This window comes from Melopsittacus undulatus, chromosome 4 (assembly GCF_012275295.1).
Source record: "Melopsittacus undulatus isolate bMelUnd1 chromosome 4, bMelUnd1.mat.Z, whole genome shotgun sequence".
NCBI classification, from domain to species: Eukaryota; Metazoa; Chordata; class Aves; order Psittaciformes; family Psittaculidae; genus Melopsittacus; species Melopsittacus undulatus.
Window position 1 is genome coordinate 56,556,842 of NC_047530.1, and position 13,035 is coordinate 56,569,876.

General features: G+C 38.1%; 1 protein-coding gene across 3 annotated transcripts in view; it reads left to right on the forward strand.

Annotated features, from left to right (window-relative positions):
• The window catches only part of NUCB2 (nucleobindin 2), a 31,039-nt gene extending 25,298 nt beyond the window's left edge, over window positions 1-5,741 (forward strand). For 2 of the 3 annotated variants that reach the window (XM_031052780.2, XM_005153274.3), the window contains exons 12-13: window positions 159-240; window positions 1,848-5,741. In XM_031052780.2, coding sequence (XP_030908640.1) covers window positions 159-240; window positions 1,848-1,960 — 195 coding nt within the window. In that variant the 3' untranslated portion in view covers window positions 1,961-5,741. Of the gene's footprint in view, window positions 1-158; window positions 249-1,847 lie in introns of those variants that run through there. The other variant, XM_031052781.1, reaches the window with a different exon arrangement.
• The last annotated feature ends 7,294 nt before the right edge of the window (window positions 5,742-13,035 follow it).

The following is a 13,035-nucleotide window of genomic DNA, read 5'->3' on the forward strand; positions in this document are numbered from 1 at the left end:
TTGTATTCAGGATTATAGCAAACAATGTGAGCGTCTCAGTAGTATACCTATTAATGAAGACTTTTTGTAATGACTGCAAAGTTTAATTGTATTTATGTTGCATCAGAGAAAGTTTACAGATTTAAGTTTCTCAAATGTCATATTTTATGTTTCATCAGGTTGTAAAACAGATGGAACAAAAGAAACTACAGCAGGGAAATCCTCCTGCAGGACCAGCTGGAGAACTGAAATTCCAACCCCGTATGTAGCTTTCTGTGCAAACTTTAAAATAAGACCTCCAATGTAAAAGTCATTATAATTCTATTTTCCTTTGAAACTGTTAATGTGGTTTTAATGATCTCTGTAGATAGGTTCACTAAACAGTCTTTAATGCAATTATGGAACTCTTATAAAATGTTTCTGAAATCTTAGTGCTTTGAAGTCCATAATAAAAAAAACCCCATAGTTCTAATTCAAGTCATCAAATGGGCACAGAAGGATTGTGTTGTACCTGTCAGTCTAAAAATACTGCTATCTGGCATATCTAGGATTTCTGAGCATCCAGAGAAGAATACAGATATAAAATGACCAGGTCCAGTAATGCAGCCATAGAACATCAGACAGCCTCAGACTGCAGAACAAATCAAAGCCTTTAAATGCTTTCAGGTCTATCTTCAATGACAAATTTACCAGCAGTTGTGCACAACATGACATGACAATTTAGTTTTAGGTCGTATGAATGACCAATTGCTTCAACACTCTTAGAAAACAGTGTCATAATAAATCATTGTATTTGCTCGCTGGTGGCAACAAAATGGTGAGGTATAGATTAGCATTTAACTATAACACACGGTCCATGAGGGTTTTTTGTGCTTTAAAGGAGGTCTGCTCATCCATACATCCTAACTTAGTTTTTTCTTCACCTCTAAAAGCATTGAAACTAATATTGTTTTATTGGCTTCCACGTTCATGTGCTAACATTATTAATATTGCTCAAGAACTTGACATTCATGTCAAATATAAAACTTCAGACTATATCCAGACAGCCTTTTGAAGCTTTTAACTCTTCCTGCGTGGCCAACAGTGGGATTTCAAACCTTAAATGCTATATTAAGTGATTACAGCTTGCTTTGTGGAGTACTCTGAAATTCTGTCCCAAAGCCATTCAGTTCTGAATGAAATTTCAGTACCAATTTAATTTTGCCTTTCATTTGCTTCAAGACTGCCTTTGGGTAATTTCACTTTTCACCTTCAGTAAAAACAGTGTTACAGCAGATGCCCTGGGAGTTGGACTAATGATACACCTTTTGATACCAGCAATATGTAGCTGACATTGTTCTTAACACATATTTTGTGTAAAAACTTTCTGCAAAGCCATGTAATCAGGTGTCATAAGACCTACCCACTACTTATTCATTGAGTTAAGGAGATCCAAGTAGACAATATTTCTAATCTATAGGCTACTGGAGATACTAACAGTAATTTAAGAAAAAAAGAAAAACACAAAAATACAGCTTTTTAATTTGTTTTTCTAAGCTTCCTATATTGAGATTAAAAATTTTGTAAGCATGTAATATATTTCAGAAAGAACAATCTCCAAAGAACCAATGTGTTATGTAAGGAAAAATATTACACAGAAAACAGAAACAACTAGCAATCTAAGAGGAAACACTGAATATTATAACAATGTAGTCTATTGGGTAATCTCAATCTGATTTCATTGTTAGGCACATAAAAAATTTTTGATTCCACTTACAAAACAAGAAATTTTATTGTCCCTGTACTAGAAACTTTCCTTTAGAGACTTTCTATGATGGGGCTAATTTAATAATTGAGAAGTTACAGATTGTTTTATTCTTGTTTTACAGCTGGGGAACACAAAGTTGAAGATGCACCAAAGCATCCTGCAGAAGGTGATCAGCCTTTACCACCAGGACATGTCCAGGAATCAGCTGCTAGAACTGATCAAGTTCACCCTTAACCACTTGTGCCTCAACTTTATAGCATCTTTATTATTTGGGGGTCTTGGCGGGGGGTGGGCAGGAAATCAGAGTGAAATGTGAACTCTCCACTTTCTTCCCCAGAAGAATCCTTGTAAAATCATTTGGAACATTAGAAATGAACTATCAGTCAGACTTGAATCATAAATTAAACTATTTTTTTCCTCCAGTGCATCAGTGAGAAAAACAGCAAGGGGATCATTAGAGGCTATAGTGGAGGAGGGAATTAAGGAAACTATTAATACTGAAGATTTTTATGGCCAGAGCTGTTGAACTCTCCTCTTGGAAAAAGAGAGGTGATGTCTGCTGTTCTGTGTTTAGGCATGAATTGCAGTCTTCTCAGAGAGGAGGCAGGGAACTGACCTGAATGTCAAATTAAGTCTAGTTTTACATAGAAACTTTCCAGAAATGTTGAGAAGCAAAATATGGGTTTAATGATCTTAATAAGCAAAACATACCATAGATAAAGGCCTACCATTTCCAGCACTACCAAACTCCTTTGAGACCAAATAAAAACAATCAAACGTCTAATCTTTAATCAGAATAAATTTGCACTTTTGAAAAATCTAAACACAGCAAAGAATTATGTGGAACAGTGAATATTTTTCATGTTTACAGAAGCCTAAGAATTTCACTGTAAGCCTTCAGAAGGAATACTATACTTCTAGTGTATTGATCTGAACCGTCCTCCTTGCTGAGATTAATTCTATGTAGCTGTTGAATACTCAGCTGGCTCTTGGGACAGTACTTTTGTCCCTGTTCCTTTCATCAGGTGCCAGCTGTTCTCAAAATTTTGCATGTTATTAAGTAAGCTTTTTAGGTCAATGGAAATGTTGTACTAAACAGAACAAGACTCAGTGTCTTTCTGTACAGGTTATCCTACCTCCTATGATAATGGCAGGTTTTTCAAAATGCACCATGTGCTTCAGAAAGCTTTTCTCACACATGAATCTTTAACTTAAGAGGCTCACTATTAACTCTCATTAGTTCTTCAGCAGTTGGTGTAAGTTTATGAAGTGTTCTAAAACAGGGGTGCTACTTGATTGTATTATTTTGGTATTAAAGCAGGCTAAGTCCCTAATATTGTAAGCCAAGATTTTACAAGAATAAGTTCATTTTCCTATAAGTTTTACTAGAATGTTGAAAAGTTGTGTGATTGTCCTTGCTTGTCATCTGTTTCAGACTGAAAGTAGCCTAAAGTGTAAACCCTGTTTGTTGTTTTTTTTTGTATTTGCTTAGGGTTTTGTGTGTTGGTTTGTTGTTTGGGGTTTGGTTTGGGGTTTTTTTTTGGTTGGTTGGTTGGTTTGGTCTGGTTTTGTTTGCATTTTTTGGGATTTCTTTTTCTTAAGTACGGTTTGTTCTGACTGTAGAATGCTGGCATTGAACTGATACAAACACCTTAGCACCCATTCTTTGTGTTTCCTTCCCCTTCTGTGGCTAACTGCCGACAGTGTTATTAAAGGAGATTGTTTAGGTTTTGAGCAAAGAAACAGAGGCAAGCCTCTGTTATAGAAAGATATTCCTTTCTGAATAAGACATGAATATTTTAAGCAAACTCAAAAAAGACAGGTGGCAATTACATTTTCTATTGACATTTGGGAGGTTTCTCACTCTGAAGAGCTTTCATTGATAGAAGCAAGGCACATTCCTTCCATGTTTAAGGCTTTTTTCATCAGGCCTAGGCATATTCTTGTTCTCCAGACAATATAACAGAACTCACTCCTGGAACACACTGGATTTCTTCATCTGTTTCATCTTGTTAATTGTTATGTCATATTTCCTTCATCTATACTACTCAAATAATTGGAATTATTTTACTTTTTTTGTTCTCTACACAAGAGGTTAACAATTTATAGTTTCCAAACCCAGTATCTCCACTGTTTGTCATTTCCATGTAACACCAGTTTGATAACGTCTTTGTCAGGTGACTGAAATACCTTTCAACAACTTCATCTGTTTGTTAAGAGGCCCAGACATAGCTACATCCAGGCTAACAGAGTTTCTCAGTGCGCAGCTCTGGCACAAAGCCTGATAATGTGTAACAGACCGAGGAGGAAAACAAAGAGAGAAACTTACCTAGATGTCATGGAAAAGACAAGGGTAAAATTTTCTTGAGTTCTCCCCATCCCACATGAAAGTTTAGAGAGGACATAATACAGCCACAGATGTTTGCAGAGAACCAAGGACTGAAACCTTTGGTGTGAAGGCATTTCTATCATACAAATCATTCCTTTAGGCTACATCTGCCTCCTGATTACAAATGTCATTACATGTAATGATGTGCTTTGTAATGTAATCCTCAAGCTTCGGTTCCAAGCAACCTCTTATATTTTGCTGATGGAATTGGGCATTATATCCCCCTTATCCCATCTAGTTTGAAACATCCAGAGCTTTGTAAAGAGCTGTTGTAACTTGGGTGCTGAACTCGGCTTCTTCTTGCCACGGTTTAGTGTCAGTGGTGATTCTGAGGAAGCCACTTCTGAGGAGCCAGAATTTACAGTTGTTTCATCATGAGTTAGCATTAGCAAAAGTTGCTCATTTTGCATTTCAGCTAGCCACTGAGGTGTGCTCAGTGTAAAACAGTGTTGCATCTTTCCTTCAGTTGCTATCTGATACCTAAATGTTGTTCCTGTCTGTTAAATTAATTAGTAAGCTTGCAGTTTAGCAATATACTACAGACTTTATGTTAATTTCTTAGAAGTGGGAACAGGCAGTTTTTTAAAGCTTAGAATTGGTGTTGGTTTTATCCCTTAATAATCAAGGTTTAGTCAAACTGACAGTTACTTGCCCATAATCATGTGGAAGTCAGAGCCTCAGTCCTCAGTAACACTTCAGTTATGGAACTCTTACTGAACACATCTTAAGTTTGTTGCCTAAATGTTTTTCAGATTAGAGCCCAAACTAGAACTTTGTGCTTGTCCACCTGGTTGCAAAAATCACCTATGTATGGGTACCCGTATCACATGGCTACTAGGGGTAGGGACTGAATGGATGCTCTTAACAAAAGCTGGTTTGTCAGTTCTGGTCTGTTGACACACAGTGTTCACCCAATACTGTCTTCCTCTGTAGAGGAAAGGCATTCTTCAGGCCCAGGCTAAACAAGGTTTCAATCTGAGTGCAATAAAGTCACCAAACTATTTTTGTGGATCAATTCTGAAGCGTGGTTTAAATAAGAGTTATCTCACTGTGAGGAACATCTGCCTTAGAGGTTATGCAATGTGCTCAAGTCATGCTTACTCATTAAATGTTTTGCAGATTTTTTGCTTTTTAAAGTGTTTGTGGTTTTCAATCCCGATGTCTTACTTTAATTTGGTTCTCTTCCATAAAAGAGACTAGAAGTATTAGCCACTAATAGCATGTTTCTGCCATGGTACTGATTTCTCAGGAGCTTTTTAAAGATGGGAAAAAATAAAATTAAGCTTACAGCTAAGTGAGAAAGTAGAAAGCTATAATCACAGATAGATAAAGGACTGGAATATCGTGGGCACCATTGCTTTCACCTATACTCTGCTTTTCATTTAGGAGGTGATTATGAGAAAACTGAATGTAACTTCCCAGAGAGACCAGTTTCAAGACAAAGATGCAGAGATTTGGTTTTGCATTTGGCTGGGATTTTGATAGGAGGATGAAGGGGTAAGATTTGGTCAGTGTTGTACAAATTCGTATCCTCCAGTGCAATATATGTAAGAAAAAGAAAGAAGCCCACTCTGTACCTTGTATAGATTAGTTTTTAACTGGATTAAACTGAAACTCAGCACAGCAGCAGATGTCTATAGTTTTATTTTAACCTGGTGGGAAAAGAGCTGGTTTAGACCTTGTCTGTATGCACAGTATTTTATTTCCATTCAGAGGCCCCTGCTGTTTGCCCTCCACTTTTTGCTTTCCAGAAAGATGTGAAAAGGAATTTATAAAAAGGTCCAAGTATCCTGTGTTCTTGCCTGGCCCAGCTGCCTCACTGAAATAGCTATTCACTAATGAGGTACTTGAATGCTCAATTTTCTATATTCACAAAAATACAAAAGCAACTAGTTAAAATGGTACTGCAACAGCACTACAAGTCCTTGACAACATGACACTCTTCCCTGCCTTGTTCAAATTCAAAACAAATCCTAGAGAAGGTAAGCACCCACAGGTTTATCTATAGCTTGCTTTCTCTTTGCTTGCTGATTTTCCCTGCAAAGCCAGGTGCCAGCCATTTCAGGATGTCAGAATGGCTGTGGCAATGTGAGTCTTGGGGAGATCCACAGGACATGGTACCATGTCCAGCCACATTAGACTCTTCTATTTTGTAAATGTAACTTGATTGAAAAAAAAACCCAACCTTGAGGTTATGGTGGCATTTTGCAAAGAAGCAAGGCTCTGAGCTATGGATTGTCCTTTTGTAAGTGATCCAAAGTAGGTAGCAGATGCCAGGAAATGTCCCTAAGGTTGGCCCCAGATGTACTCTCTTATTTACATCCTCAAATACCTGTTAGTTACTGAAATGAAGAGGTAGTTGTACTGAGACAGTGAAATGAGAATCTCATCTGAAAACATAGCAACACTCCCTGTAGTTTAGTTACATTTCTAAAAATAAAATTTATTTTCTTTTACATAATGGGAAGTAGAGAACTATCTTGAGTCTATTTATGCATCCACAGATAGCCAGTATCAAAACCATCTACCCTAATGTTTTCTAATGCCTTAAAATCTAGCAAGTATACCAGAATCATTTTGTACCTAACAATAACACCACTTTTTATAATTATACCACCAGTATTATGCTGAATAGCAGCCTGCATAGTTGCTTGTGTAGTAAAATACTGGATCAATGAAGGAAAGTCATTTTTTTTTTAGTTTGATTTCAGTTTCTAAACGTGGTGTATTTTTCAGTGACAAATGTAGGGATGGGGCAGCACTACAAAGCTGACTTCATTCTTTGCACCTTTTCCATCAGTTCAGGTGGCTATTAGTCTGACTCCACAGTGACTGCTGATTAGTCTCTGCTGCAAACAATTTGTATTTACACAAATGTATTTCTTAACACATAATTGCTCACAGCTGGTATGTTCTAAGAAACAGCCTATAGAGCTGTTTCTGCTATAGAAAGTGGTGATGCCTACCCCTCATATCTACTTTCACACCCTCTCCTACTAGCTTATTGCTGTTAATGCGACATTGAGTAGAGGACCTCAATTTTTGTGCTCCCTATCACAGGTGACAGTGGAGAAAGTAGGACAGAGACAGAGGCAACCTTCGCTCTCCACCCTGCGTCACACCAAGCTACCCTGTTGCATGAATACAGAGCCTGTCTAGGAGGAGAGGATGGGCCATGGGGCACAGCTCTGTGCAAGCTTATGTGTATGGACATTTCCACAGTCACAACATGCTTCAGTAGCAAAGAGTTAAGTAACAGAGCCCATGCCTGTTCTGCAGGCAATGCAGACCTTGCCAATGCAGTTGGTACCATGGAGAAGTGACGCAACATCAGTTGTTAACAGTGATTTTTTCATGCAAGTCGCATACTGTTTCATCACTAGAGGGAGTCTAACACAAGCATAACTGAGCACATTTAAAGAGTAATAAAGAAGCAAAGCGATGCCGTGATAAAACAGAACGACAAAAAACCAAATGGTCCCTCAAGAGCCATGTTGTCATGTTTCAAGAGGGCTTTTTTCTGTCTTTTTTCTTTTCCTTCTCTGATTATGCTGTTTCCTTTTTGGAGAGACCCTGATAGTGCAAATGAGCACCAAATTGGTGATACTTTTCCTGAACATATACAACTCTGTACCACGTTTGAACTCCGAGTATAGTATACCACAATTGGATAACAACAATATGAGAATCACATAGTATTAAAAATAACCAAGATACTGACCAGGAAACGATACTGTTTACAATCAGAGCTGGAAACCACAGTCCTCCTAGAGTAGGATCCTACATGTTAGTGAAATAAAAAAAAAGGCAAAGCTGTGCTATTCCTGCCAAAAATACATCTGGAGGGAACAGAAGTATACAGATGCCAACTCATTGTCACTCCTGATACTGCTCAAGGAACACCTTCTTTGGAGGCAACTGTTGTTTTACATTAGCTTTTTTTTTTTCCTCAGTGATTCTAAAGGTAAAAATGGTATACATCAGATCCAGCTTAGGGATGTGCATTTGGTTTTGGAATCTCTCAGGGAAGCACAATCAGCAACGAATAGCCAAGCAAACTGATAAACATCATGATGTTAAATATGAGAACTGGGATCAAGTAATAAGGTGTTGTCATCAAGGCATGCCTTAAGTTTTTGATCAGAGTTTCCCTGTGTCTCTAGGTTAATAGTCTGTCTGCAATGTTATGCTGCTTACTACACGTAAAGCCACATCTCATTTTCAGCTACAATAATTACATAGTTCTTAGTCTATGTACCCTCCTTCTATATATTTTATTTTTTACCAAGGAAAGAGGAAAAATAAGTAAATGTTCACCTCTTTCTGTTCACTATATACAATTATCAAGAACTTAATAAATCATATGCTACTCATAGTCTAAATAAGTATATTTAACTTTCTGCTGTTTGCAATACTCAGACAAAAACAGATAACAAGCCAGTCATCTGCCCTGATTTAGTTTAATCTACAAATAATAGCAGCATCATCAAAATAGTCTTCGTTAACTTATCTATTAATTACTTACAACTCCCAGGTTGCATTTTAGTTGGCTCAGTCTTTGGATTAACAGCTGCCTGTCTTTTGGTTGGACTGATTGCTTTCCTGTACATTAAGTGCTATAAACCGTGTAAGTGATTTACAATGTCTCAACTTCTATTTTGATTATATTACAATTTTGACATTGTAAACTGTTTTTGAAAATTTCATTCTAAGCTTAATAGGAGGCATAAGCACCTACAGCTTTCTTATTGCTGTTGTGATCTTTAGCTACTACTTCCAAAAGCAACACTCACATGCTTTTGTTCCCATTTGCCTAAAAGCAATGTTTTCATTTGATACTTTGTTGGCAACACTCAGGCTGGGGATTGCTAAGCCATCTATGCTGTTATGTGGCACTGCAGATCTGCACTGGCTGGATTTGGGTTGGATCCTACCACTGTTTGACTGACTACAAGGATCAGCCCCACTGAGGGTGGGAATGACCAGTCAGCATTATATCAATTTGGTCTCTGCCATCTTATACGTGTTTAGTAGCTTATCTTGCCATCTAGAGGCACACTAAATGTTTCAGGTGTACCTTGGGCTCAAAGCCAAGGTTGCACCAGAGTTGAACCAAGTATGCACAGAGTGTTCTTCTAAATTTATTTTAAAAAATAACCAAGCAACAAATTGCAACTTAATAGTCATGAGATAGAAAAATAGTGCTGGGATTAGAGGCAATGCATTCACATACTGCCACAAAGGACTAACTGAAAAGATGCAGTTTGACTCCAAGTGGCTAATACACATCATCCTGCTCCTGTCTGATGCATGTTTCATCAGCAGAACTTCAAAGTGATAACTCACAACTGCTTGACAGAGGCAAGGGAGAAGCGAGCTGCATGCCATCTCAAGCCCCTCCTGACAGCATGCATATTACTGACTATATGTAGCTCATGCAGGAGAGAGAACGATTAGTGTTTGTTTCTTTTCGTTGCTCTACTGAATTTAATGTGCATCTAGAAATAAATATGCTTTTTCTCCTTATAGTTCCTCAAAAAAAAAGCTTTCAAAGGAAGCATAAAAATGAAGCATTTGGAAGAAGTTGATTTGAATCACCGTACTGTGGGCTTTCATTCCAAACCATTAGTACTACACTTTTTATCTTAAGTATCCACAAGATAGGTACAAATTTTCTTCTGGAGTAATGTGCAATGTAACACATAATGTAATGCTGCAAGAGAAGAGAAAGCAACTCTGCTAAAGGACCTGGAGGACCTGAAAGCTTTTCAGTTTCAAGTGCACATAGAAAAAAACAGCACTTCCATGGCTCCCCACACTGTTCATGTTTCTCTAAAGGTATGTGAGCATGACAGGGCAGAGCTTCTCATTGAAATCATCTGCGTTGCTGGTATAGTTTCATTTGTCAAAGACAGTAGCTATCTAGATCTACAGTTGCTGTTAAAACAGATAATTTTTCAAAGCAAGTGTCCACTTTAGTATTACCAAATTTTCATCTCACTATTACAAGGATGGGTGGGTTTTTTTGTCTCCAAAGCTGTAACAGTCATTGCTCTTAACCCTGACACTCTCATGTGAATACAGTTATTCCTATCTGCTCACACTTAATTGCTCTCAGTAATTCTATGTAGTTCTCCAAACAACTGTCTTAACTGCTACACTCAGTTCTCCAGCAGCTGGTAATTTCCCTCAAAGGCCTTCAGGAATGATAAGGATGTAAAGCATTTCCCTAGATCTTATTTAAGGTATCTGGAAACTGTTTCTCCAAGGCAGATTCTTTTCACAGAGGCAGCTTAGTCTCTCACATACTGTTGGTCATAGTCCCTGTATCTCTCAAACTGGGGAAGAAAATATCAATCAAATACATCTTTGCTTGTTATTCAAAGGTATTTTACAGCTGCATAGGGTGCAACTGTGAAACCCGTCCTTCCCCAGCCCTTCTCTCTTTGCCTATGCTATGAGATTCTCTAGGGATCAGGTGCTCAGTACCTGGGCGACTGGCGAACCTGCAAGTCAGCATCTTGCAGTGCTATACCATACCTTGATATTTAAAGAAATTCAGAGGTTTGCTTTTTAGCCCTACCAACACTGGATGCAGTGCAATATTTACTGGACATGCCAACTGCTGTGGAGGGGCTCACTTCAACTTGCAGAGCCTATTCATTCTTTCCTAAAGGAATCAAACGCTTGAGGTATAAAGATGATGAGTAGCTCTCTGAAGGATCCTTCACAGACACTGAAGTTAAAAACAAAGGGTCTCTTGCTAATGAAGGCAAAACTGTATCACAAAGAAAACCATGACCGCACAGCGCAGTTCCCTGATGATGTTACATGTTCAAAGAGTACTACAAAGAAATCCCATTCTATCCATTTACAAGGTGACTTCTTTATCCCATGTTCTTTGGGCAATATGTTTACATTTTCTTCTCTGGTACACATGAAAACATCTGGAGAGGACTTATTATCGTTAAACCTGTGTTAGCTCTGCTATGAGTCCCGTTTGCTTGGAGTCTGAGATCAGTGCAGCTGTGTCCTGGACGTCCAGCTTTATATGCATAAACACCATGGAAATAGGGAGTTTTGAGAGGGCTGAATCTCAGGAGCAACAAAAGTGCTGCTCCTAATCAGATTGCACAGGTTTTGTCACAAAATATCTGTTTTCTTGTCTAAGGAAAAAAAAAAAACCAACAAAAAAAGGAATCCCACCCAGATGTGTTTGGTTGTCTCAGGGTGAGGACACCTGCATAGCACTGCACATGCATACCAATGCACACAAAAGTAAGAAAAATGTTCCAGATGTAGATCTAAATCTAGCTTGAGGTCTAGATTCAGCTTAAGAGAGCTAGCCTGAGAATTTCAGCATCCACAGCATCTGTGTGCCTGCATACCCGACTGGAAATCAGGGAGCCTAATCCATTGAGCAGACTTAATGGTATCTGTCTCTCTGAAGGTTTCAAGAAACTCTCATAGGGAAAAAGTAAAATTAAAAATGGAAAAATAGCTCATGGAGTTTGTGAAGTATTTTCCTGATGAGTTTTTCTTTTTTTTTTAATAGGATGACACTGATGCTTTATGAGAAAGTCAATAGATTGTTCCTCCTGCAGCAGGGAGAATGCTTGTACTCCACAATTCACCCCCTTTTAAATCATGCTGGCACAGCTGTTTGGGGGACCATGAGAAGGACTAGCATGGAGAAGCTTGGAACTTCATAAGCAAGGGAAAATATAATAAAACATGTAATTACATGTTACATTTGTTATAAAAGCAGTTGGACAAGTACTAAATTATTATAAGTAAGTACATTTTTGTATCCAGAGCACTAGAGGCTCATTGTGTTTAAGCTGTCAAAAAAACCTTAATCCTTGCACTTAACGTATTCCTTACTGAGACTGGATCCTCTTGCTGCCTATATGCATAACAGATATACAAATACCAAGACTATAACGAAGTAAACCATCAAGTTTTTTTGACCTCCTTTTCACATCTTTATTTGCTTATCTAGCACAAGCAAATGCTGTGCCATTTCTCTGTGTTTATGTGTGCAGAGTAAGTGATTTCTGCCTTGAAGAGACTCAAACCCAGTGGTTACTGGAGGAAGGTATAATAAAGGATAATGTCAGACAAGAGCTACAGGGCCACTCAGGCAACTGCTTCTACTCACAATCTGTGCTAAATTGCTTTCAAAGTGGTTTACAAAGCCTGGAGAAACCATCACAAAAGAAATATTACTATGGCTTCCTGGTATGTATAATACATCTATGGCTCCTTTCACTTTAAGGACAGTACAGAGCACTATTATGATGTAACATGAGGGGGAAAATAATTTTTAGTTGTACAGAGTGGTTTGGGACAGGAAGGTGTAACTTATGAGCCTGTGCAAGCATCATTCAGCCCCAGGAGACTAGGGAGGAGGCTGTAGCTTTCTATCATATTAGCCCACACAGTGCTCCAGTAGACAGTTTCACTTGACATGTCATTTTTGCTACTGAAAGTCTCTACAAAAAAATCCAACAAACTGGTACAAGCAAAGGTTGAATTTAACGTGGATTTTTGCTTTCCTCAAGTTGTTTTCTCTCAAATGAGTGAAGAATGATATTCCCCACTATAAAATTTGCTAAAAGTAGAGGCTGGTAAAAATAAAGAGCCAAAACCTGAGGTTATCTTCAATCCAGCCATTCCACCACCATTTGCTTTCCAGGAGATACCACATCTGACAGGAGCAATTTCACTTTCCCTCTCTCCTCTCAACCACAAGATGTAATTTTGTATTTATTTACCCTGTTGTAAAGTTCCAGTGGCAAGAAAGCAATATAGCTTTTCAGCTTCATACTTGAGGAGTGTTAACATCAAACCCTTGTCTGGGGTTTACATCTTAACTAGTTTGTTCTCAAACTTAAGATCTTCTATTCTGTAGCAAAGT